This window comes from Sus scrofa, chromosome 5, assembly GCF_000003025.6.
Source record: "Sus scrofa isolate TJ Tabasco breed Duroc chromosome 5, Sscrofa11.1, whole genome shotgun sequence".
NCBI classification, from domain to species: domain Eukaryota; kingdom Metazoa; phylum Chordata; class Mammalia; order Artiodactyla; family Suidae; genus Sus; species Sus scrofa.
In genome coordinates, this window is record NC_010447.5 from 41,560,981 (window position 1) to 41,585,253 (window position 24,273).

Sequence of the window (24,273 nt, forward strand, 5' to 3'; positions counted from 1 at the left end):
CTAAAAATTAGATTCTAAAATGGAGTTTTGGAATTGGATCCCTTCCAGTTAGCTGGTGAATGGGGCACTGGCTTTCTGTTTTTATTAACCTTCATCTCATTATGGCTTGGACAAGACCGCCATCTCCTGGAGAACTAGTGAATCAGTATTCGCTGGGTGCTTTTATCCCCTATTCAGAACTGCGAAACTGAAAGCGTCTCAACGCCAACTCCATCTCGCTCCATGAAGTTAAACCAATTCCTAACCCCTCACAACCTCTCTGGACAAAATTTTGCACAGAACCAAGATTTCAAAGAACTTGTGCATCATAATATTTTACATGAACATTTAAGCAAAAGCCAACATTTTAGAACACTTACTATGTGCCAAGTACCTTACTTTTTAATCCTCACAACAGCCCTCTGAGAAAGGAACTATTATCATAAACATATCCGCGTTAAGAGGAAATTTAAGGTACCTGGCCTTTAAGCGGAAACCCCACCCAGGCAGTTAGAACGGCTACCGTACAGAAAACGCACGCTCTGTAACTAAGTAACCACCGTGCCCAATGCAGGCATGCGCAGAAAAAAACACGGAAGCATATTGTAGAAACAGTACGACGCTGGCGCTGAAAGCTGAGTTGGGGCTCTAAGGTCCCAGCATCCCCTTCGCGCCTCCGCCAAGATGGCAGCGCCCATGTTGCGGCGCGTTTCCCGCGGCCGGTGGCTTGGTACCCCAGGCCAGTCAGGAGTCTTGCCACTAGGGCTCCGTAAGGCCCACTCGGGCGCTCAGGGGTTGCTGGCGGTGCAGAAGGCTCGGGGTCTATTCAAGGAATTCTTCCCTGAAAGGGGTACAAAGACAGAGCTCCCAGAGCTCTTCGACCGTGGCTTGGCGGGCAACGTTCCTCAGACCATCTATTGCGGTTTCGACCCCACAGCTGACTCGCTTCATGTGGGGCATCTGCTGGCGCTTTTGGGCCTGTTTCATTTCCAGCGAGCCGGCCACAATGTGATTGCGCTGGTGGGAGGTGCCACGGCGCGCCTGGGAGACCCCAGCGGCCGCACCAAGGAGCGGGAGGCGCTGGACGCCGAGCGCGTGCAAAGCAACGCGCTCGCCTTGCGCCAGGGACTACAAGCCCTGGCGGCTAATCACCAGCAGCTTTTCACTAACGGGCGAAGCTGGGGCAGCTTCACGGTGCTGGATAACTCGGCCTGGTACCAGAAGCAGCACCTAGTGGACTTCTTGGCGACCGTGGGCGGCCACTTTCGCATGGGCACGCTGCTTAGCCGGCTGAGCGTGCAAAGCCGGCTCAAGAGCCCCGAAGGCATGAGTTTGGCCGAGTTTTTATACCAGGTGCTCCAAGCCTACGATTTCTACTATCTGTTCCAGCATTATGGATGCCGGGTCCAGCTGGGTGGAGCTGATCAGCTGGGCAATATCATGTCCGGTTACGAGTTCATCCACAAGTAAGCGCCTCTAGAGGAGAAAAATCCTAGAACAAGTAATGCACACACGAGCATAACCTGTAATGCATTGTCAGGATTGTGGAATGATGCTCTTCGTTCCAGCCCTTGTTGATTTTATCTTCATTAAGGGGGATAAACTTAGTATCTCTGGCTAATGGAACTAAGGGGCTGAAATAATGGTATTAGGTGTGGGACATATTCTGGAGCTCTGCAGGATATAGACCACTGGTCAGGGTTTGGATTTTATCTGCTTCTCCTAAGAAGCTTTTCCTGTGTTTCTGATTTGAAAGACTGCTTTTCTTTGTGTATACCTAAACGTGACTGGGCCTCCTCGAGTAGTCTCTGCTTTTGCTCACCACCTTCCGTGAAGCTACATGTTAGTCATTGTAACGTGACTAAATGTTAGGCATTTCCAAAAAAAAAAAAAAAAAATTCAACACCAAATATTTGGAAAATAATGTAGATTTCAATGTCATTTTCCTGAGAGAGATGAATTATAGGACTAGTTCAGGTGCCACTCATTTTAAAAGTCCCTTTAAAACACCTCCTTAGTCTCTGCCTTGTACCTGTCCTCTCACCTCTTTCCACCCAGCCTTTAAAAATTTCTAGGCGGTAGTTATGCAGCTGTTGCCCTTGGCTTGCCCAGAGTCACTGGTTCATTTGCAGTTCAGAATGACAAAGGCCAAAATAGAGTGCTGTGAAAGCAGCGTGATGAACAAGAATCCAGGTTTAGGAGGTCAAGGAAGTTTTCTTAAAGCAAGATAGACTGAAGAGTGACTGAAAGTGATTAGCAGAACCTACCACCACCTGATCTTGAAGCACGTAATAAAGTTCTCTATGCATAGGGTGACTGGAGAAGATGTATTTGGCATCTCCGTTCCTCTGATTACAAGTACAACTGGAGCAAAACTGGGAAAGTCTGCTGGCAATGCTGTTTGGCTAAACAGAGAGAAGACATCTCCGTTTGAATTGTATCAATTTTTTGTCAGGCTGCAAGATAATTTGGTAGAAAGGTGAGTTCTTAATTGTTTGCTGAGAAAAATGAGTTCTTAATTGTTTGCTGAGAAAAATGTAATAATGTTCATGATGTAATTTTAGCCATAGACTCTCTCTGTGCCTTCAACCCTTCATAGTTTTTTGTTTTAACTTAGATTCTCCTTAAGTCATAAACCAGTACATCATAGGACATTGTAGTTTTAACTGTTTTAAACACCTTTTGTTGGTTAAAGCAGAAAAACACTGTGGTTGCTAGATAACTTAGAGGCAAGTATGTGACCTACATCTAACAAGTACTTAGGACGTTATTGTTTGCATATTCTAATTTTTTACTCCTTTCATCTTTTTTTTTTTTTTTTTTTGGTCTTTTTTGCCATTTCTTGGGCTGCTCCCACAGCATATGGAGGTTCCCAGGCTAGGGGTCGAATCGGAGCTGTAGCCACCGGCAACGCCGGATCCTTAACCCACTGAGCAAGGCCAGGGATCGAACCTGCAACCTCATCGTTCCTAGTCGGATTCGTTAACCACTGAGCCACGACAGGAACTCCTACTCCTTTCATCTTAAACTTGACTAACTCTTTTTTTAGCTTTGTCTCTAAATTTCCTTTTCTTTAACGTAAAAGGTCCTTTTGAAGATCCTTATTGTAAGGCGGGTGTGGAGAAAAAGAACTAGCCAGGTGGTCAGGCGAAGAGAAGGAAATTTACTCAAGGGAAAAAGAGGGTGACCGACCTTTGTGGGCTAGTCCCCTGCCCTTCTGGCGGGTCCTTCTTATACCCCTTGGATGGAAAATTGAATCCCCTGAAGGGGAGTTGGTTTATCTTTAGCTGCAGCTGGACTCTGGTGGTCGTAGTCTTGAGAAAGCCAGAGGTGTCCCACTGTAGCGTGGTTTTCTAGTCTTGGGAGAGTAGCCGCTAGTGGCATAAACAGGATGTTGCTTGAGCAAGGTGGTCAGTCTCATGGGTCACTGTGACCTCATGCTTTATTTGCGAGGTTGGCACAATGAGCCCCCATGTAGCCCCTAACACTTACTAAAAATGATTTTCTCAAAAAAAAAAAAAAAAAAGTTCTCATCATGGCTTGGTGGCTAACGAATCTGACTAGCATCCATGAGGATGCAGGTTCTGTCCCTGGCCTTGCTCAGTGGCTTAAGGATCCAGCGTTGCAGTGAGCTGTGGTGTAGGCCAGCAGCTACAGCTCTGATTGGACCCCTGGCCTGGGAACCGCTATATGCTGCAAGTGCAGCCCTAAAAACCACAAAAAAGAAAAAGATTTTCTCATTAATTTGCAGTATCTTAAACTCTTGGAAGAATATAAGTTAATGAGAAGTATGCCTGCAACAAAGAAAATTAACTTTTTCGAAAAAGTATCATTTTGACATAACTGTCATCAAAATAATCTAGGAATATATATATATATATATATATATATTTTTTTTTTTTTTTTGTCTTTTCTAGGGCCGCATCCGTGGCACATGGAGGTTCCCAGACTAGGGATCTAATTGGAGTTGTAGCCGCCGGCCTACGCCAGAGCCACAGCAACTCGGGATCCGAGCCGCGTCTGCAACCTATGCCACAGCTCACGGCAATGCCAGATCCTTAACCCACAGAGCGAGGCCAGAGATCAAACCTGCAACCTCGTCATTCCTAGTCGGCTTCGTTAACCACTGAGCCATGACGGGAACTCCTTAAAATTTTTTAAATGTCTAAGACTTTCCTGCAGAACACTAAAATTATTATTAAACAAAAATAAGTGGAATGATCTCTTGGAGGGTAAAAGCTTGAGAATTGCCAGAGGTGACCAGAAATGGGATTTGGATGTGTGTTTAATAGTTGGTATATAGGATATAAAGACCCAGGGGGTGAAAATTAAGCAAGGTGATGGCCTGAGGCAACAATTCAGTCCATTTTGGGATGACTTGCCTGAGAGTAATTTAAGGCATGTCTCTCTTTGAGGAGGCTAATAATGCTTAATGAGGCCAGCTGCCCAGGGCTATAGCCTGGATGGAAATTCGGAAGAGTATTATGTTGGAGAGTCTATTGTTTAGTCTATGGAGAGGTAAAGGGGTCAGAATCAATAATGTCTGGCAATCCAAAGGAAATGAGAGCAAGTTCAGTGAGGAAAAAGAGTTGTAAGTAAGTCTTGATGATTATGAAAGCCAATCTGCAAGCCCCAGGAAGAAGGAGCAGCAGTTGATGAAATCCACCTGCCAGTGAGCATGGCTGGTCTCCGGAAAGCCTCCATTGTTTTGTTTAGGAGCAGAGAATACAATTGTCTGTCACAACTTTGGCTGCTGCTGAGGAGATGGGGAGTCCCCTCACTTGAGTCCAAGCTGTTATGATATGAATTCCTTAGTGACCCAAGGTTGGGCCCATTTCTCAGCTGGTAGGTAGGGTCTGGGGTGGGCAGAATGTGGCGGGCTGACTGCAGGAGTCTGCAGTACTGCTGAAAATGGTTTCCAGCATAGAGCAGGTAATGTGAGCAGAAACGTGAGTAGCAATGATAGGAACTGGGGACTTGTTCCTTGTCTGGGGCAAACGGGCTTGTCTTGTATGAGAAAATTGTCCCTTAGCCACTGGCCAGACCAAACTGCAGTCCTGGCCATTGCCAACTGTTCTGTAGGTCTCAGCCTGTTAATAGTGATTCCATCAGCTAGAGATGCCTAGGGACACTCACTGGGGCCCATGCTTCTGGTAGGAGCCGCCGTAGACATTTCTGGACAGTGCTGTGGCTAGACCAGCCCTTGCTCTTGTTATGATTGCAAGATACACCTCAGTAGTAATCATCACGGAACTTTAAAAAATAAGGTTTATACTCATGGGCACATGGCACTCTAAGGGCTACATAGTGAGGTTATGGATGGAGAGGGAGAAAGTGAGCATGGGGCCCTGGGCTCTGCCTTTATTGGGGTACCTATGATTTCAAAGGTTCATTCTTCACTGGCTAATTTAAAATATAAGAGCAAGAATTAGGGAGTGGGAAGGAGAAGAGGGGTCACTCCAGTGGTTAGTTATCTGGTTACCCAGGGTTTTTTGAAGGGGCACCTTCATGGGGGGGCGGGGGCAGCATGTTTCCTTATCTAGTTGGTTTGCTACTAGCTCTGTCATATAGCTGCCTGTATGTTTATTCGAGATGGATGTCTTTGAAAGGGATACCTTGGTCGTCAAAAACTTAATGTCAGGTGCTTTCAGTGCATTATCGGACCACTTGGAAAAATATGTCGCTGTGCATACTCAGATTGAATGTGCACATTACCTGTGCTCAGCAGTCCCTCCCTGGGCACATCCCTGACAGATGAGTAAACGTGTGCACCAAGAGAAATATATGACAATAGTCAAGGCAGCGCTCACTGTCCAAGAGTAGGAACACAGACATCCACGCTAGAATAAATAAACACAACATGAAATGTTCATAACATGGAATGCTGTCCTCAGCAGCCATACACACAGCAACATGGGTGAATCTCCAACATAATGATGTGCCAGAGTACCCAAACAAAAATATATTTTACATGATTCTGTTTATATAAAATCTAAATAAAAAGAGGCAAAGCTAAGTGATGCTCTTTTGGGAGGCATGCTGAGATAGTAAAAATACAAAGAAAAACAGGAAAGTGATTACCATGAGAGTCAGAAGTTTGAGGGATTGAGAGGATGTTCCTTGGCTAGGAGCAGTGTTACATATCTAGACAGGTGATGGTTGTGCAGATGTTTGCTTTATGCTTCATTAAGCTACGTGTCTGTGATCTATGTACTTGACAACACTTTACACCGAAAATATGATTTCAAGAGGATACATGTAAGATATGCCTGTCTTTAAATTATACAATAATTTTTATTGGTGGGTACATACACAGAAAACAAAAGAAGGATGGTCACAAATTTGGATTAGCAGTTGTCTCTGGGGCAGGAAGACAAATATGTATGATGGGGATGGGGCCTTCATCTATATCTTTTAAAATAAGACTCTGGGAGTTGCCACTGTGGCTTAACAGTAACAAACCTGACTAGCATCCATGAGGTTGCGAGTTTGATCCCTGGCCTTGCTCAGTCGTTGGGTTAAAGATCTGGTGTTGCAGCGAGCTGTGGTGTAGGTCGCAGACGCAGCTGGGATCTGGCAGTGCTATGGCTGTGGTATAGGCTGGCAGCTAAAGCTCCAACCTGACCCCTAGCCTGGAAACCTCCATATTCAGTGGGTACGGTCCTAAATTAAAAAATAAAATAAGACTTGTAAACAAAGGTAGCAAAATAGTAACATCTTCAGTCAGGGTGGAGTGTGTCTTACTGTCATATTATTTTTGGTACATTTCTGCATGTTTGTTATTTTTTTTTCCATAATATTTATTGAGTCTTTTGATCGTGAACTTTTTTTAACTGTTATTTTTTAAAATTCAATGAATTTTATTATATTTATAGTTGTACAACCATCATCACAACCTAAATTTAGGATATTTCTATCCCAAACCCCCCAGTCCCAGTGCCCCCCGCCAGCCTGTCTCCTTTGGTAACCATAAGTTTTTCAAGGTCCATGAGTATATTTCTGTTCTGCAAGTAAGTTCATTGTATCCTTTTTTTAGATTCCATATATAAGTGATAGCATAGGATATTTGTGCTCACTGTCTTACCTCACTTTAGCATGGTAATTTCTAGGTCCATCCATGTTGCTACAAATGCCATTATTTCATTCCCTTGTATGGCTGAGTAATTTTCCATTGTGTATATGTACTACTGTTATTTTCATAATTAAAAGTACATTTAAAAGTAAACACAATGTTCTTTAAAGGGTAAGGGAGATAGAGATAAAAATTAGGTATGTTCTGTAAATCTAACAGGTTTGTTTTTTGGTCCTGAAGGTACCTGAAGCTCTTCACTTTTCTACCCCTTCCAGAGATTGACCACATAATGCAACTGCATGTCAAAGAGCCAGAAAAGCGGGGTCCCCAGAAACGACTTGCTGCAGAAGTAACAAAGCTTGTTCATGGACAAGAAGGGCTAGACTCTGCTAAAAGGTGGCCTTTTAAACTAATTAACACTTGATTAAGTTAGTTAAGACACTGGAAAACATTTGGAGATAGACTATTTTAGAGTTCTCTTTTACCACTAACAAAGACTCATTGTTAACTGCTTTACAATAGCCTCTATTTATTAGAAAGAAAGATTATCCTGAATTACACTTATAAATTATACAAGATAGATGTTGCTGTTTCAAAAACCTTCTATTTAGAACATAGTAGGTGCCTCATAATTGGTTATTGGGTGTTAGAACATATATGTGAGTAAACACTCACATGAGGCGGCTCTCAAAATGTGTTTTTCAGGTGTACACAAGCCCTTTATCATAGCAGCATAGACGCACTGGAGGTCATGTCTGATCAAGAGTTAAAAGAGTTGTTTAAAGAAGCTTCATTTTCTGAATTAGTACTTGATCCTGGAACAAGCGTCCTAGATACGTGCCGCAAAGCAAATGCCATTCCAGATGGCCCCCGAGGGTAAGATTATTTAACTTATAGGTTCACAGTTCATTCAGCATTAAATGTTATAATGCACAGCATGTTTCTAGAGAGGATGTCTTCCTGATGATGCTGTCTCATTCCTTGTAGCATTTAGATTAGTCTGAGAGTAAAGTAAAAACAGATTGCTGAAAATATATTTTCTGTAAAGTCTGGTATTACTGTACTCCCTTATTAAGTCTAACCTGGTCAGTGTTTTCTCCAGCACTGGAAAGGGCTTGCATTTAAGGGACCACTAATGGGAGTTTCCTGGTGGCTCAGAGAGTTATGGATCAGGTATTGTCACTGCTCTGGCGAAGGAAGATTCAATCCCTGACTCACAAACTTCCACATGCCGCAGATGTGGCCAAAAAAATTAATAAGGGACCACTATTGTACAAATACACTGGGATCAGTCAGCTCAGAGACAGTCACAATTTAAGATCACAAGAACAGAGGCCTAAGAAAACAGATTCACACAGCCCCTCATTGTCTGCATCCTCTTGTGCAACCTATTTAAAATGTTACCTGAGTTTCTTAAATCTGCTCCTTTAGAACATTAAAGAGGAGGCAGAATTTAGTAAACATGAAGATACAGTTCAGTGCTAAATGGTTTCAACAGGAGAATCTCTGAAATTTAAATGTAATGATGTATCTATAATATTGGGAATGTCAACAGTGATTGGATATGTCTAGTTACTAAACATTTCTATTTTTAGGTATCGGATGATAACAGAAGGTGGAGTCAGTATTAATCACAGACAAGTAACAAATCCTGAGAGTGTTTTAGTTGTTGGACAACATATTCTTAAGAATGGACTTTCATTACTTAAAATAGGAAAAAGGAATTTCTACATTATAAAATGGCTTCAGCTATGATGAAAAATCCTTCTGGTGGTTCAAACTTATCCATCATTCATTCTCAAGACCTACATATCTATACCTTCACTTATGCAAATCAAAAACAGAGAATGGAGTATACTCTGGGCCTCTCACAGTGTGAGTAATTTCATTATTTATATAGGTTATGTTTGTGTAACAATGGGGTATTTTATTTCATCTTTAAACTTCAACAACTACCACAGAAAAACATGATTTACGGGGTTAATCTCTTTTAATAATTATACTTCATGAAAAACTAAATGCTGTCTGTCCTATCCTACCCTTCTTGCTCTCTTGGAAATGTGGAGGAACAGTGAAAAAGAGGTAGTATAAGGAATTGTGGATACTTTTCAATCAGGTGTATATCTCACTGGATTTTGTTGTTGTTTAGGAAGCAACTACAGTTCTCCATAAAACAGAAAAGTTAGAGGAAGCCACAGTTGGCATTTAAAAATTACAGTAGAAATAATTTCAAAGCGAAGAATCAATACTTTTCATTAAGTTTCTAATTTAATTTTCCAGTCCCTTGCCTGTTTCCACATAATTTAGTTTACCCATAGCCTTGTTTTTTGTACTCAGCGAAAAAGGTAGCAATGTCCTATAAATTTATCAACTTTTATATTAAATTTCAACTTCTGTCCAGCAGATAGCAACTTGAGATGAACCAAAAAGTTAAGTAACCAACAAGATAAAATAGAGATGAATACACTAAATATCCAGTCATATGGGAGTATCAACAGGTTTTCTTGTAAAGGAAGTTTTTAGGTCAAATTTCAGGTCAAAATTTATAATGTGATTATATTCTAAACGCATTTTAGAAGATTTGGAGTCAAGACTTGGTTAAATTAATCTCTGTATTAGGCAGAGAACTCCAGATTCTCCAGAGCTATTTCTAACATCTAAAAAATCAAGGTAATAGCACCCCTATTTCCCATGACGATCAAGTGAAAAACAAACATATACACAATCAGATTTGTTCTAGAAAATCTTATCGGCAGCAAAGCACAGCTTTAGAGTTCAAACTCTAGCTATTTGCTACCTGGGTTACTTAGAGAAATTCATTATCTTCATGCAAAATGGAGATATAATAATGCCTCAGTCAGTTACTAAAATCTAAAAGGAAAAAGGTCATAAAACTTTCATACAGCTATAAGCTGTCTTGCTATGTTTCAAAGTAGATTTATTTGTTGAAAATATATGGTTTATCTAAACCTTCTTCTGGGAATAAAGTCAGGAAAAATTAATTTATTGACAAACTCTAATGTCACTTCATACCAGCAATTTTATTTACATAGTAAGAACATACAAGTATCCATTATAAATGTCAGAGATCATTTCTACATTTCAGAACTTCACTCAGTTTGAGGGACAACAAAAGGAGATTTTCTCTTTTCATACCTATTTTGCCTTTGTTTTTCTTATACATGGTGTGTAGTACTAGCAAGTGCATTACCATAGCAGGTAATGTTTTCAGTCTGAAATTTGCTGGAGAAAGGTGCATTCTAAGTACCCCCCCCCTTACAAATTAAAAAAGCTAGAATAGAATGGTAGTCATCTGGTCTGAAATAAATAAATCATGGATGGCTATAATTTCAAAACTGATGTTTAATGATGGTAGAGTAATTTTAAAGTGTTCTGACAAACTTTTGGAAGCATGTATTCTATGAAGATGGTTCTGCCAACAGATTCAAAGTAGTACCATATCAATATTAGTCTGACTATGGTTTGAGATCAGTTGCTGAGCCTGTTGCTTAGTAAATGGGTGCCATTAATTAAAGGTAACAGACATATTCATATTGTTCCTGCCAGTAGTCCTGCATAAATGTCACAACTTAAAAATACGTTTTAATATCTGCAATATATAATTTATCTTAAAATTTATAATGTAATTCATATAAGAATCACCTGGGGAATTTTAGTAAAATGTGTTTATATTCTAAATTTTACTCTCAACCCCCTGAAAGCCTTTAGGAGTTATATGTGTGTGTTTGGATGTTTTTCTTTACATAATAAAGCTCCACTGTTATTTTTATACCTCTATTGTATTTTGTTAGTGTGAAGCAAAAGTAGCTATTACCAACTAATACTTATAGAAAGGAAATACACTTCAAAAATCAGCACAGTATTTGGTTTTAAGTCCCATCTCCAAGTGAATCCTGAAGCATGGTTTCAGTGCCCCAATATAAAATGTATCAGAATTATTACTATTATATTTGAAAACAAGGGGAATTTACTAGGACTTTTGAAAACTAAAAGAAAATGGTCATTACCAAGCCTTACTAGATAATCAAGTCTAGATGGGTCGTTTTTAATGGAAGAAAGCATAATTCATGCCTCAAGGTTGATCAAAGAAGATATTTTAGTTTTTAACGCACTAGGGCAATGTGGACCCAGAAGTGGAAGGACTGTGTAGCTATACTTTATGCACACCACATCACTGTCAGGGTTACAGATCCTCTTGTGTGTTCAGCTTTTTTACTAACATATCAAAGGCTGCAGAGAAGCTCAATAAAATTAAATCAAAGGACAGGTGGAATAGTGACTACATGAGTAACTGTCAACCCACCTCTTTCAAAGCCAGATCAGTTTATATGGTGCATGCATTATAGTTGTATGAAATGGTGTCTTGGTGCATTCTTCTCGAAGGACTACAGCAGCAGCCTTAAGATCACTAGCGGATTACACAGGTCGTCGTATCCACAAACTGCTTGTATAACTAGAACTATTAACAGTTCTTCTTTAAGTTCAAATGAAATTGTCACAAGACAGACTTGATGTATTTTATATATACCAGGAAATTTTAGAAACAGCTATTTATTATTTGAATTAAATGTGTGATTTGTTCGGCAATACAGCGTACAATTTTCAGTTTATAGCCAGTCTTCACGTGAGCAGATTCATACCATTGCAATCACAGGGGTTTATAAATAAAATTCTACTCAAGTAGGCAGTAACTAGCAAGTCAGCAAAGTCTTGGTATTATATAGTTCTCTTCACCAAAGATGAGTCTCTCGGATTTCAGCAATAATTTGACTGGCTCCTTGTAATGCCTGCATTAAAGAAGATGATACAAATTATAAATGCTTAAGTTATAATATCAAGGCATATCAAAGAATCTGAATTAATGTAGGATAACCTCTCCACTTTATATGTGGTTGATTTATACTAACCGGTATCTTCTCTGAAATTTGAATCTAAACAACTGCCAACAGAAAAAAAGATTAGCCATCATACAAAGACATATATCTCTGAGGATCAGAATGCATTTTAAATAAATGTTTATACCTGCAACCCAAGAAAATTTTTAAAAATTCACAGTAATACCTTCAGCATATCAGCTGCTTCTTTCCTGCGCTGTGCCATGTCTTCAGATTCTGTCAGAAGATCATCCAATAAGGATGATTTATACAGCTGTCCTACTAACTCACTCTGAAGAGTATCTTTCACATGATTAACCAAAAAATGCATCACTGCCTTTGGTACACTGTAAAACAAAAAAAAAAATCAGATTATCCATTTGATTTAGAATAAAAACGTAAATTTTTAATAGTATTATTTTCAAAACAGATTATGGAATCAACCAGCAGTATTCTAGTCTGATTTATAAAACATAGTACTAACCTGTCTTGAATATTCTTTCTGACAATAAGAAAATACGACTTGATGAGTCGTTCAATAACCTCACAATCTCTCTGTTCACGGGCAGATAGTTTTCGTGCAACAGGAACTGGCTAAATGGGGTGAGAGAGAGGTAGAAGAAAGGTACTTTTGTGCCATTTTGAAATTACAACACTTAACATTCAAAAGTTCAATAAGTTTTTGAGATGTCAGTTCTTTTAGTCTTTTAAAGTGTCTTCCTGGTAATATCGTTATTTGTCTGTGTTTCTGTGGCTTACCACATCCAGCAAATTCACAGCATGGCCTTTTTGTGGACTGGCGGGCATGATTGGAATTGGTTTTGATTTCTCCTCAGCTAGCAACTCTTCAGCTTTTGAAGTTTTCAGCATTCCTCTCCAGTTGCCTGTTGTTGGTTCCTGAACACCATCTCCAACCCCACCACCTCCAGATGTGACCTGAAAAAAAAAATGTTCCAAAACCTATACCAACCATATCAAACTGACACTAACTAAACAAAGTTCATTTTCTTTGACAGTAGTCAAGGAGAATACACCTTCAGTACCCCTCTGCTATTCAGACAGATAGAGAGTCAGAAAGAGATGATGGGTGGCCTATATAACTAAAACTCTGAGCTGTCTAAGTAAGAGGTACCATTGTAAATCGTTTGCAAGGCCTCAGCCAGTATATTTAAATTTCCTTTTTGCTTTTTTTTTTAGGGCCTCACCTACAGCACATGGAACTTCCCAGGCTAGGGGATCGAATTGGAGCTGTAGCTGCCAGTCACAGCAACTCGGGATCCGAGCCATGTCTGCAACCTTCACCCACAGCTCATGGCAACACCAGATCCTTAGCCCACTGAGCAAGGCCAGGGATTGAACCCATGTCCTCATGGATACTGGTCGGGTTTGTTAATGCTAAGCCACAACGGGAACTCCTAAAATTCCTTTTTTATTATTTGCTAACTTTTCAAACTTTGTCTTCTTCTCCAACCTAACACTAGAGACTGTGGGAGAAATATAAGCTGCCCTTTAAAACAAGATTGCTCATTAAAAGCACAAGGAAAAACAGAACTGCTATTCACATTACTTCAAAGTAACTTTAAACACTGTTGAACTATGATGTCTGAAAGTTCTATGAACTCATGTCTCCAAAAATATATAATTTCTCAGGTCAGTTTATGTTCCTAATAGTCAATGCCATAGGATAAAAGTAGGAACTCTTTAATAACAGAAACAAGAACATACTCATTCTTAGGCTGACACTGATTTTAAGCTGCCTAAAATGTGGAATATGACAAACACAACATCAATTCCCTCAATGTCTATCCCCTTGAGAAGGAATCTACAGAGAGAAATCTAGCACCACCATTAATCACAAGTGCTTTCTGCACCTTCTTTTTTAGGGTATTTGTTAGTCTTGATTTCTAAAAGAAAAATGACTGTTTAGGATAATGGGGAAAACAGTAATTCATCAATAATTGAGATGTCTTTAAGATCTTAAAAATCTGGAGTTCCCATCATGGCTCAGTGGTTAACAAATCTGACTAGGAACCATGAGGTTGAGGGTTCGATCCCTGGCCTTGCTTAGTGGGTTAAGGATCCGGCATTGCCGTGAGCTGTGGTGTGGGTTGCAGACAAGGCTCAGATCCAGTGTTGCTGTGGCTCTGACATAGGCTGGTGGCTACAGCTCCAATTTGACTCCTAGCCTGGGAACCTCCATATGCTGCAGGAGCGGCCCAAGAAATGGCAAAAAGACCAAAAAAAAAAAAAAAAAAAAAAGATTCTAAAAATCTAAAATGGAGATTAAATGGCATCCAAAGTTATAGGTAGAAATAAAAGTAGCAGAAGAGGGTTAAGCAACTGCCAAAAGATGTTCTGGTATCATTCTGAATCAAAACACTGGCCAAAATATTTATCTCTACAATGTAGTTAAGATGAGGTATATCAAAATATAGGCAGTATATTTATATACTACTTTTTAAATGAGTAATTTTTAAATGCTTATTAATTATAAATGAATGATAGATCATAGGAAATGTTAAGGAGAGTGAGCAAATTCAGGGTGATGCTGTGAGTGAAATAAAATGTAAGCAGTGATTTAGATGGTTCTCTTAAGATCTGAACACAGTGGGCTGAGAGAAGATAAGACATTTATTGGGTTTTATTTGATTGAATTTCAAATCTGGACAATAAATAAGGAGAGGAGCTAAATGGCAGAAAAACTAAAAATAAGAATGGGTCTGATTAATTTACAGATTATTTAATTTTTTCCTTAAAAGGTTATTAAGAATTAGCAACAGTCTTAAACTCTCAGTCCCCCGGTTTGTTTTGAAATTGCTTAAGCTGTTGAGGCACAATATTAAGCTACATATTTAGGGTGACAAATGCAAACTGAATGAAAGCATAAGAAAGAAGCATGAGAGGACTGATTATCCATTAGTACTGGGCAGATCTCAGAATCTTTAAAGAGGAAAAGTCCAAAAGTACAATTTCCATTTCTGGAATCTTACTTCTCTACCAAAGTATTAAATTCACAACTATTCTTAAAGGTGATAGAAAACACTGAGAAAGCCTATTGTTAACTATTTCAAACAATGTTGAAACTAGAATTAAAAAATCCATCTTAGAAGGGTTAAAGAAACATTAAAAACAACACAGACAACAAGAGATTGATGCACTGTTACAAACAAGTTCTTCAATGGTTTTGAAGACAATGTTTCAGTGAGAACCAACATTTTCATTCTGAAGCAAGACTCACATTTTTAGTTTCTCTTCTGCTGTCCTGAATTAACTGTTAAAAGATACGTTAAAACATGCAGTTTAACAAGCAAAATTTAAATATTAATGACTTGATATTCAAAAAGGGCAGGATAATTTCCTCTTTAAATTCGTTTTCTGTGTGCATCTTCTATATTGCAAGCAAAAGTATGCCCACAATAATTTATAAGTATACACTGTTAAATGATTTTAAATTTCTATTAGATTAAAATCTGATCTCAGCACAACATCCTACATTAATATTCACTATTCAGTGTATTATTCCCAGATGATTATGTTGCACCAGACTAGGCATGCAGGCTTAGATTAAGAATCAGAACAGACCTTGCCATCAGCCTCAGCAGAAGCAGCAGGGGAGGGCTCCTGGGAGGCAGGTGCCAAAGCACTTGGAACTTTAGAAGACTAAAGGCAAAAAATGCAGGGAAAAAAAAATCAAGGATGCCAAAGATGCATTCAGAAACATTCTATAAGTATGAATTTTCCCCTCTGTATCAAATGGTAAAATGACACAAAAAACAAAAGTAATCATGGGATATAAAATTAATGTATATTTTGCCTTATTTCCTATATTATTGTCACCTTTGTTTAAGGCTTTCTTACAATGAATTCCTAAGAAAACTTCAAAAACTTCATTTTGATTTTTGAAATTTGATAGAATCTTTTCTGGTAAAGAATTCAAGATAACAGATTTTTATACACCCAAAAATGTTAATATATGCAACTATTACAAGTAACTAAAACCTGTTGTGTACATATTGTCATCTTCCCTCTCCAAGAAAACCTTGTTATACTTGTTATTAGTAATTTTAGCTAATCTTACAAGGTAATGATAATGTGGCATATCTAAGTTCCCAGGCTAGGGGTCAAATCAGAGCTGCAGCTGCAGCTACAGCCTCTGCCTCAGCCGCAGCAATGCCAGATCCAAGCCACCTCTGAGACCTACGTCCCAACTTGCAGCAACACTGGATTCTTAACCCACTGAGCAAGGCCAGAGAGCAAACCCACATCCTCACAAGACACTATGTCGGGTTCTTAACCCTGTTGAGGCACAACAGAACTCCTAAGTAATTTTTTAAAGAGCCTTGATACGTAAACATCCAACTTTAAGCATTCATTCCATGTATTCAAAAAGTATTTTATCTTTAAATTACTTGCAGCCTATTTTTAAAACTTGCATTTTACTCAAACAGTGAAAGAGTGCCAATGGCATATTAAAGGGAGAAAAAGAAAAAATTACTCCTAGAACTGAGTAATATTCTGAGGCTTACCAATGCATCTTTACATACTGGGAATATGCTTTTAAAACATTGTTTTTTACCTTGTCTCGTGATACAGCTGAAGGTAATTCTCTTGCTAGCCTGTTTCTTCTTTGTTCCTATAAAACACAACCAGTCAGAAGATTAGTGATTATCAGAGCATAGAGATATAAGCCTACTAAAAAAAAAATATTCAGCTTAATTGAAAAGTGTGGAATAACTTACAGTATATCCTCTCATTGTTGGGACTCATGCCATAATTACATTTTTAAACAAACAAGAAATCATTTAACCCAATGCTTCTCAATCTTTTTCTGCCCCCAACACACCTGAAGAATACAATACAACATCAGTAACAGTGGCTTCTTGTACCAGGGATTCCCAAACGAGGGGCAGTGGACCAACAGCATCTCTGCCTCTCTCACTAAGTTAAGAATCACTAATTTAAATGTTCCCACATAGAAGTGTACATAAGCCTTCAGCATACCATAAACAATTTTAAGTACACAAACCACAGAAAACTTAAAAGCCTTTAAAAATCACTCTAATCTGTACACTTCCGTTAAATTCACACAAAACCGTAATTTTAAGAAATATCTGTGAAAATATTGTTTTCTTTATTATAAGCTACCTCCAGGAAATAAATGTAGTGTTGAAAAGTGACAGTCCTTTTTGTAACCTGGCTAACAGACCTGCTCACTCTTGTAATTTGCTAATATTAGCAATATAACTCTGGTGTGGAGCTAAAGAAACTATAATAAATTCAAATCCATAGGTTCTGAATACCTAGGATTTTCAAACACCATGATAGGTGCAAGACTGAAAATACAGAAGGATGCAGGTGTTAACAGTGGTTCTCTCACAGGCAGCACCAAATACAGTAGAATAAGATTTCGTGAACACTCAAATTAGAAAAAAAAAAAATGTAACAAAGCTTCACCGTGACGTTTATGTGTAAGAAAACTTTTAAACAGAAAATCTGACCCACTTTTCATTTATCCAGTGATTAAAAAATATAGCCGATGATAAAAGTATGTGGATTTTAACAATCTCCAGAATAAACAGCATTTAAATATACATTTTGAAGAACACAAAGCAAAAGATAGAGAAATCTTGAGTCAGAAATTCTCACCCTAGGAGTTCCTGTTGTGGCTCAGGGGAAACGAATCTGACTAGCATCCATGAGGACACAGATCTGATCCCTGGCCTCGCTCAGTGGGTTAAGGATCAGGAGTTGCTGGGAGCTGTGGTGTAGGTCGAAGAAGTGGCTTGGATCTGGCATGGCTGTGGCTGTGGCATAGGCCAGCAGCTACAGCTCTAATTCAACCCCTAGCCTGGGAATCTCAATATGCCGTGGGTAATGTAGCTTCAAAAGACACACACACACACATACACACAAAAGAAAAAGAAATTCTCACCCTTGTCTGTTACTATTTATAACCTTGGCTGTCCCTAAGACCTGTCTTTGGGAAGGTAAACAACTCTAAGGCATGGTTTCCTAGTCTGTTAACATTATTTACTGTCATAGGGTTGCTGTAAAGATTAAATGAGAATATGTACATAAAGTTCTTTGACAAAGAGCCATTAAAACCAGAGATACGGAGTTCCCGTCGTGGCGCAGTGGTTAACGAATCCGACTAGGAACCATGAGGTTGCGGATTCGATCCCTGCCCTTGCTCAGTGGGTTAAGGATCCGGCATTGCCGTGAGCTGTGGTGTAGGTCGCAGACACGGCTCGGATCCTGCGTTGCTGTGGCTCTGGCATAGGCTGGCAGCTACAGCTCCGATTTGACCCCTAGCCCGGGAACCTCCATATGCCACAGGAGCGGCCCAAGAAATGGCAAAAAGACAAAAAAAAAAAAAAAAACCAGAGATACATTCATTTGTAAGAAAAATACTGATATGAAATCGTAAGTGACTTTGTCAATATTACAAAAATTGTTTCAGACAAATTTTCCATGAAGTTTCAGTGTTACAAGAATGAAATCCTTACCCGAAGACAGTGTCTACCTACTAATTTTTAACATAATAACTTACCTAGTCCATTTTCTGAGTGTTGGTTTTTTATTTTTTGTTTTTTTTGTTTTTTCTGCTTTTAGAGGACACACTTGTGGCATATGGAAGTTCCCAAGCTAGAGGTCAAATCAGAGCTATAGCCTCCAGCCTACACCACAGCCACATCAATGTAGGATCCAAGCTGCATCTACCAATCACACCACAGCTCACGGCAACACCAGATCTTCAACCCAATGATCGAGGCCAGGGATCAAACCTGCACCCTCATGGACACTAGTTTCCACTCAGCCACGATGGGAACTCCCCCATTTTCTCAGTGTTTTAAAGTGCATTACTCATATGCATTTTGGAATTTTTTTCTGGCAATAGAAGTCACTTCAACTATGTAGCTAAAAAATAGTTCCTAGGAGCTCCCGTAGTGGCGCAGTGGTTAACGAATCTGACTAGGAACCATGAGGTTGCAGGTTCAATCCCTGGCCTTGCTCAGTGGGTTAAGGATCCGGCGTTGCTGTGAGCTGTGGTGTAGGTCGCAGACGCGGCTCAGATCCCGCGTTGCTATGGCTCTGGTGTAGGCTGGTGGCTACAGCTCCGATTAGACCCCTAGCCTGGGAACCTCCATATGCCGCCAGAGCGGCCCAAGGAATGGCAAAAAGACAAAAAAAAAAAAAAATAGTTCCTAATACTGTTAAAGAGAAGGTGCTTTTTTCCTCTAACTGTGCCAGGCAAAATAAGCACTAAAGTAACAGCTATTATCAGCTGTGGGTCTGAGGTTCCTCATCTGTTTAACCAAAATCCTGGTCTCTTCCAGTTCCCAAATTCCATGTTTACAATTTTATACCCCATATGCTTAAGAAAGATATTTGATGTAGAAAGGGACTCTTAAGTCTTACTGGCTAAGGAGCAGCAGTAAAATGTACTGTTTTGGATAAAAGTGGCAAAGAAAAAAACTGCATCCAGATAAATGGCTCTCTCCAGCCTTGGCTTCACCAATCTGCAGCATAAACTTCAAATGGCAAAAAAAAAAAAAATGATCCATGAAATGCAGCAACCACAGCAGTGGTGAAAACATTACTCTGTTTTCCAAAATTTACTATAATTAGGTGATTCCTGGACTGTTTCTTTCACAGTTCTCAGAGACAAATGAAACCAATTTTAAACATCCACTTGGTTTTAAATATTTCAATCTAAATGCACTGCAATGACAATTACTGAAATGGAGCCAGGCAATTCTTCAACACTAAATCAATGTGACCCATATCCTCTGAGTTACAGTTTCACAAGCAGAAAATCAGAATCACCTCCAGGTGGTTTTGAAAATTAAACTTAAGAAAACAATGTAATGCCTTCAGCATGCTTCTTGGCATGTAACAGATAATAATATGGTACATGTATGTCTTAGAGTTATCTCTTGCTCAGTAAATTTGATATAATTAAATTAAAACAGATTTTCTCTCTCAAAATACAAATATGAACTGTATTTACCTCTATATTATTGTTCATTAACCCACAAGCATCAGCAAAGTCTGGATGTTTTGTGTTGATATAAGCCAATTCAATTGCCACTAAGTTATGTACCTAGAAAAAAAAAAAATTAAGCTATATTAAAAAAATGCCAACCTAATTTTACTTTAGAAAACATAAACTTATTAAACAGATAAATTTAAAAGACAGTATAGGAAACTGACCCCTAAATACTTGATAATTATAATCCAAAGGATAAATCTTGTAACCCAGGAATAATTTGCTCTGTCTTTTGAATTATTTATATTTCAGCTAAATGGATTTCTGATTTTAAAGTAGTTATAAGTATTTTGTAAGGAAAAAAAAAAGTTATCCACCTGATGCATAGCTAACTTCCAAGGCTTTATTCCACTTTGCTATTAAAACCTTAGATCATCCACTATTCCAAATCAAATGTTCAGGTTCAACGATAAAAATTTCATAATCAGATATACATCAAAGATGTTAACTTCATTTGGATAAAGGATACATTTAAAGACCTAAGATAATAACTGATTAGCCTTAATTATGAAGCAAGTACCTCCTTCAAATTTTTAATTGGGGCAACAATCAAAAAATTGAGGAGTTCCCATCATGGCTCAGTGGTAACAAATCTCACTAGTATCCATGAGGATGCGGGTTCAATCCCTGGCCCCACTCAGTGGGTTAAGGATCCAGCACTGCTGTGAGCTGTGGTATAGGCTTCAGACACAGCTCGGATCCCGTGTTGCTGTGGCTGTGGCATAGGCCAGCAGCTGCACCTCCAATTCAACACCTAGCCTGGGAACTTCCACATGCCATGGGTGTGGCCCTAAAAAAGGGGGGGGAGGGAAGGAAAGTTGAAATTCATTTCTCCAGCATTGTCTCTTGGAGAGCTTAAACTAACTCCTTTATCTGCTCTGTCCTGACAAATCTCAGGTATCAGAACAGCCCTAAAAGATCAAGAACCAATGAAGATGATCTATTTAAATGAAATTCAGTTGATTTTGTGATATCAGTGGGTAGAATCTAAGATCAGGCTAACCATGTTCTTACTCATTTCAATCCGGGGCTTATGCTTGCTAGGGAAATATCTAAACAGCAACACTTACATTCTATACTTCCAAAGATGGTTTTGAACTCTTTAAGTAAATATCCATTGGGGCTCACCATCCTGAGCCAAGGACCCAAATGCACTTTCAGAGATCAGAAAGAAAAAAAAAAAAAAAAAAAAACAACCAGCCAACAATCAGAGGCATAAGGACAATTTCAAATGCTTATCCCATATTTCTGCCCGTTTCAGGACTTTTTATCTTTAAGGACAGCAACCATGGCATTATAATATTAGATCATCAAACAAGCAAACTGTACAAATGGCCAAATTGCCCTTATGTACATCAGAGTTAAAGAGCTTGCTATCTAGGAGTTCCCGTCATGGCTCAGTGGTTATTGAATCCGACTAGGAACCATGAGATTGCGGGTTTGATCCCTGGCCTCACTCAGCGGATTAAGGATCCAGCATTGCTGTGAGCTGCGGTGTAGGCCGGTGGCTACAGTTCCCTAACCTGGGAACCTCCATGTGCCATGGGTACAGTCCTAGAAAAGAAAAGAAAAAAAAAAAAGCTTGCTATCTAAAGGCACAGTTTACTGGATTAGAAGATAAAACTAACTTTGCATTAGGTCAGTGCTGCTATGTAGTCAAGCAAAGCTATTCACAATCCTTAACGATAACTCCATTTTCAGGAAAATTGGTGGCCGCAGACTAACAATGATTAAATATGAAGAAAAAAGCATTTTATACCATAATTAATGAAGTTTCCTTTGAAATAAGACAAACTCATTTCTTTTTCTTCCCAATACACTAGTAAATATTATGCCTAACTCTAAAGTAATCAGAAAGCTGTCCAAAGTAACTTTTATTAACAGTATTATGATGATGATTTGTGAAATAATAGCTTACCATTTCATTTGTAACAGGCAACCGTTTACGAAGAAGACAAGTCACGACTTCAACTATGGCATCATGAAGTTTAGGGAACCTCAACAACTCCTATATATGATGGAAGAAAGAAACAGTCTATGCTGTTTAAAAGAAGATTAATCACTGAAATACTGAATCAGATGTGGAAGCTACATTTAACTATATTATTTCAAATTGCTTTTATAAGGAAATTGCAGACTTTTAACTTTTAGCCTATTTTCTAGATTTCCTCCTACTCCAAGAAACCACCACCTCATGTTTTTTACTACTTAATCTGAAACCTGTTCGATTTCACAATTACCTGTGTGCTGTAATTGCTACAGTGCTGAATGATCCTTTGCATTTCCTCATGAACCAGTTCCACACAACGGAGGCTGGGCTCTTCCAGACGTTTGATTTGCCGTTTGACCAGTAACTCAAATGAAACTTCAGGCACAAACAAAGCAGGACGAGGACCCTAAAAAAAAAAAAAAAAAATTGTGCGCTCTTATAGCTACATATAATTTTGGTCCTTCCCTAAGGGTTAAATAAGTCACATTTTGGGTATTTTTCATGAGAAGTACTTCTTAATTTCAAGAATGAGAGCAAAATAAACTGTTCAATTTGCTTAAAAAAAGATATATGGGTTAAAAAAATCTTTTAACCTCATTTGAAAAAATTCTAAAAGTTAAGCATACTTACAGTTGCATTTCTAATGGCAGTCAAAATGTCAATAGTGTTAAGGCCACCTAGTGGATCAACGGATTCCAAGGTTCGCCCAAAAGTCTCATGGAAAATATAACATATTCTAGCACCACCACATCTGAAAAGCAATGAAGTAATATGTTAAAAGGGAAAGAAGCTACAAATTAGAAGTCTTGCTGTGAGCTTCAAGCTGGTAATTGTTTATTAGACAATTACATTTAGACCATTTCCATGTATTCTTAATTTAACTCCAATATGAAAGTTTCTCTAATTGTTTTTTAATGGGAAAGGAGTCATTTCACAAAAGGCATTCATGTATGCGCATGCACACACAACAGAGTAACTGTTCCATCAGAAAACATCAGCTAACTAAGAAGTACTGAACATTTTTCTCTGCCCTAGTTTTCTTCAACTAGACTACGAACTCCTTAAGGATAAAAAATGGAGTTCCCGTCATGGCTCAGTAGAAACAAATCTGACTAGTAATCATGAGATTGCGGGTTCGATCCCTAGCCTTGCTTACTGGGTTAAGGATCCAGTGTTGCCATAAGCTGTGGTGTAGGGCTGTGGTGTAGGTTGCAGAGGCAGCTCGGATTTGATGTTGCTGTGGCTGTAGTGGTGGAGCAGGCTGGCGCCTACAGCTCCAATTGAACCCCTAGCCTGAGCTCTTCCATGTGCCACAGTGCGGCCCTAAAAAGGAAAAAAAAAAAAGGATAAAAAACAGTCTTATTTCTATTTATTCACAATCCAGAGTAGAGATCAGCCAACTTTTCTGTAAAAGGCCATTTACAATTAAAACTTGTAAACATTTACAATTAAAACTTTTCAGTTCATACATTCTCTGTCAAAACCAGCCAATTCTGCTACTGAACACAAACGCAACCACAGATATGTAAATAAATAAGCATGTTCCAATAAAACTTATGCACACTAAAGTCTAAATTTTATATAATTTTTGCATTATGAAATATTCTTTGAGGAGTTCCTATCATGGTGCAGTGGTTGACGAATCTGACTAGGAACCATGAGGTTGCAGGTTCGATCCCTGGCCTTGCTCAGTGGGTTAAGGATCTGGCATTGCCATGGGCTGTGGTGTAGACTGCAGACACGGCTCGGATCCCACGTTGCTGTGGCTCTGGCGTAGGCCAGTGGCTACAGCTCTGATTCGACCCCTAGCCTGGGAACCTCCATATGCCGCAGGTGCGGCCCTAGAAAAGGCAAAAAGACAAAAAAAAAAAAAAAAAAAAAAAAAGAAATATTCTTTGAATTTGTTTCAACCATTTAAAACTGCAAAAACCATTCTTAGTCAATGGGCTGCAGTTTGCCCAGCCCTGCTTTAAATAAATTAAATGCCTGGGCCTAACATACTGGGCACCTTGTGTTTCCTATCTTACTGACTAGAAATTCGGTATTATCTTTTTTTTTTTTTCAAGTCCAAATGAATTCTACAAATACTTTTTTGTCTCCCCAATTCTACCAGTTCCTATTTTCACCATCACTATTCATTACTTCTTTTACAGTAGTCTATAGAAGCATAAGTCACTTAACATTATGCTAAATGAAATAAGCCAGACACATAAGGACAAATACTGTATGATGCTCCTTATATGAAATATCTAGAACAGAGGAATTCATAGAAACAGAAAGTAAGAGG

At 38.9% G+C, this 24,273-nt stretch overlaps 2 protein-coding genes across 10 annotated transcripts in view; one reads left to right on the plus strand and one right to left on the minus strand.

Annotated features, from left to right (window-relative positions):
- YARS2 (tyrosyl-tRNA synthetase 2) lies at nucleotides 583-23,554 on the plus strand. Of its 2 annotated transcripts, XR_002344051.1 has the most exons (6): nucleotides 599-1,445; nucleotides 2,291-2,458; nucleotides 7,292-7,447; nucleotides 7,757-7,927; nucleotides 8,647-8,926; nucleotides 21,932-23,554. XR_002344051.1 is itself a non-coding variant. In XM_021092065.1 (5 exons), exons 1-5 carry the CDS (start codon nucleotides 664-666, stop codon nucleotides 8,804-8,806), a joined length of 1,437 nt encoding a protein of 478 aa, XP_020947724.1. In that variant the 5' UTR covers nucleotides 583-663; the 3' UTR covers nucleotides 8,807-10,849. The 2 variants fall into 2 exon arrangements, 1 of the variants encoding a protein (XP_020947724.1); XM_021092065.1 differs by lacking the exon at nucleotides 21,932-23,554 and having other exon boundaries at nucleotides 583-1,445; nucleotides 8,647-10,849.
- Nucleotides 10,074-24,273, minus strand: part of DNM1L (dynamin 1 like) — a 65,005-nt gene continuing 50,805 nt past the window's right edge. For 2 of the 8 annotated variants that reach the window (XM_021092056.1, XM_021092058.1), the window contains 11 exons: nucleotides 22,617-22,737; nucleotides 22,237-22,392; nucleotides 21,915-22,004; nucleotides 19,958-20,050; nucleotides 16,523-16,579; nucleotides 15,529-15,606; nucleotides 15,185-15,217; nucleotides 12,706-12,882; nucleotides 12,431-12,540; nucleotides 12,134-12,293; nucleotides 10,074-11,859 (listed from right to left, as the gene is read on the minus strand). In XM_021092056.1, the coding sequence (XP_020947715.1) occupies nucleotides 11,803-11,859; nucleotides 12,134-12,293; nucleotides 12,431-12,540; nucleotides 12,706-12,882; nucleotides 15,185-15,217; nucleotides 15,529-15,606; nucleotides 16,523-16,579; nucleotides 19,958-20,050; nucleotides 21,915-22,004; nucleotides 22,237-22,392; nucleotides 22,617-22,737 (1,132 nt within the window). In that variant the 3' untranslated portion in view covers nucleotides 10,074-11,802. The remainder of the gene's footprint in view (nucleotides 11,860-12,133; nucleotides 12,294-12,430; nucleotides 12,541-12,705; nucleotides 12,883-15,184; nucleotides 15,218-15,528; nucleotides 15,607-16,522; nucleotides 16,580-19,957; nucleotides 20,051-21,914; nucleotides 22,005-22,236; nucleotides 22,393-22,616; nucleotides 22,738-24,273) is intronic. The other 6 variants (XM_021092060.1, XM_021092057.1, XM_021092061.1 and 3 more) reach the window with 3 other exon arrangements.

What these genes read in the sequence shown, in the direction of transcription:
- YARS2 (XM_021092065.1), top strand. Translation starts at nt 664, where the DNA reads ATGGCAGCGCCCATGTTGCGGCGCGTTTCCCGCGGCCGGTGGCTTGGT. An exon ending in GGGCTAGACTCTGCTAAAAG is followed by an intron (nt 7,448 to 7,756) that starts GTGGCCTTTTAA and finishes TGTGTTTTTCAG; the next exon opens with GTGTACACAAGCCCTTTATC. An exon ending in ATTCCAGATGGCCCCCGAGG is followed by an intron (nt 7,928 to 8,646) that starts GTAAGATTATTT and finishes TTCTATTTTTAG; the next exon opens with GTATCGGATGATAACAGAAG.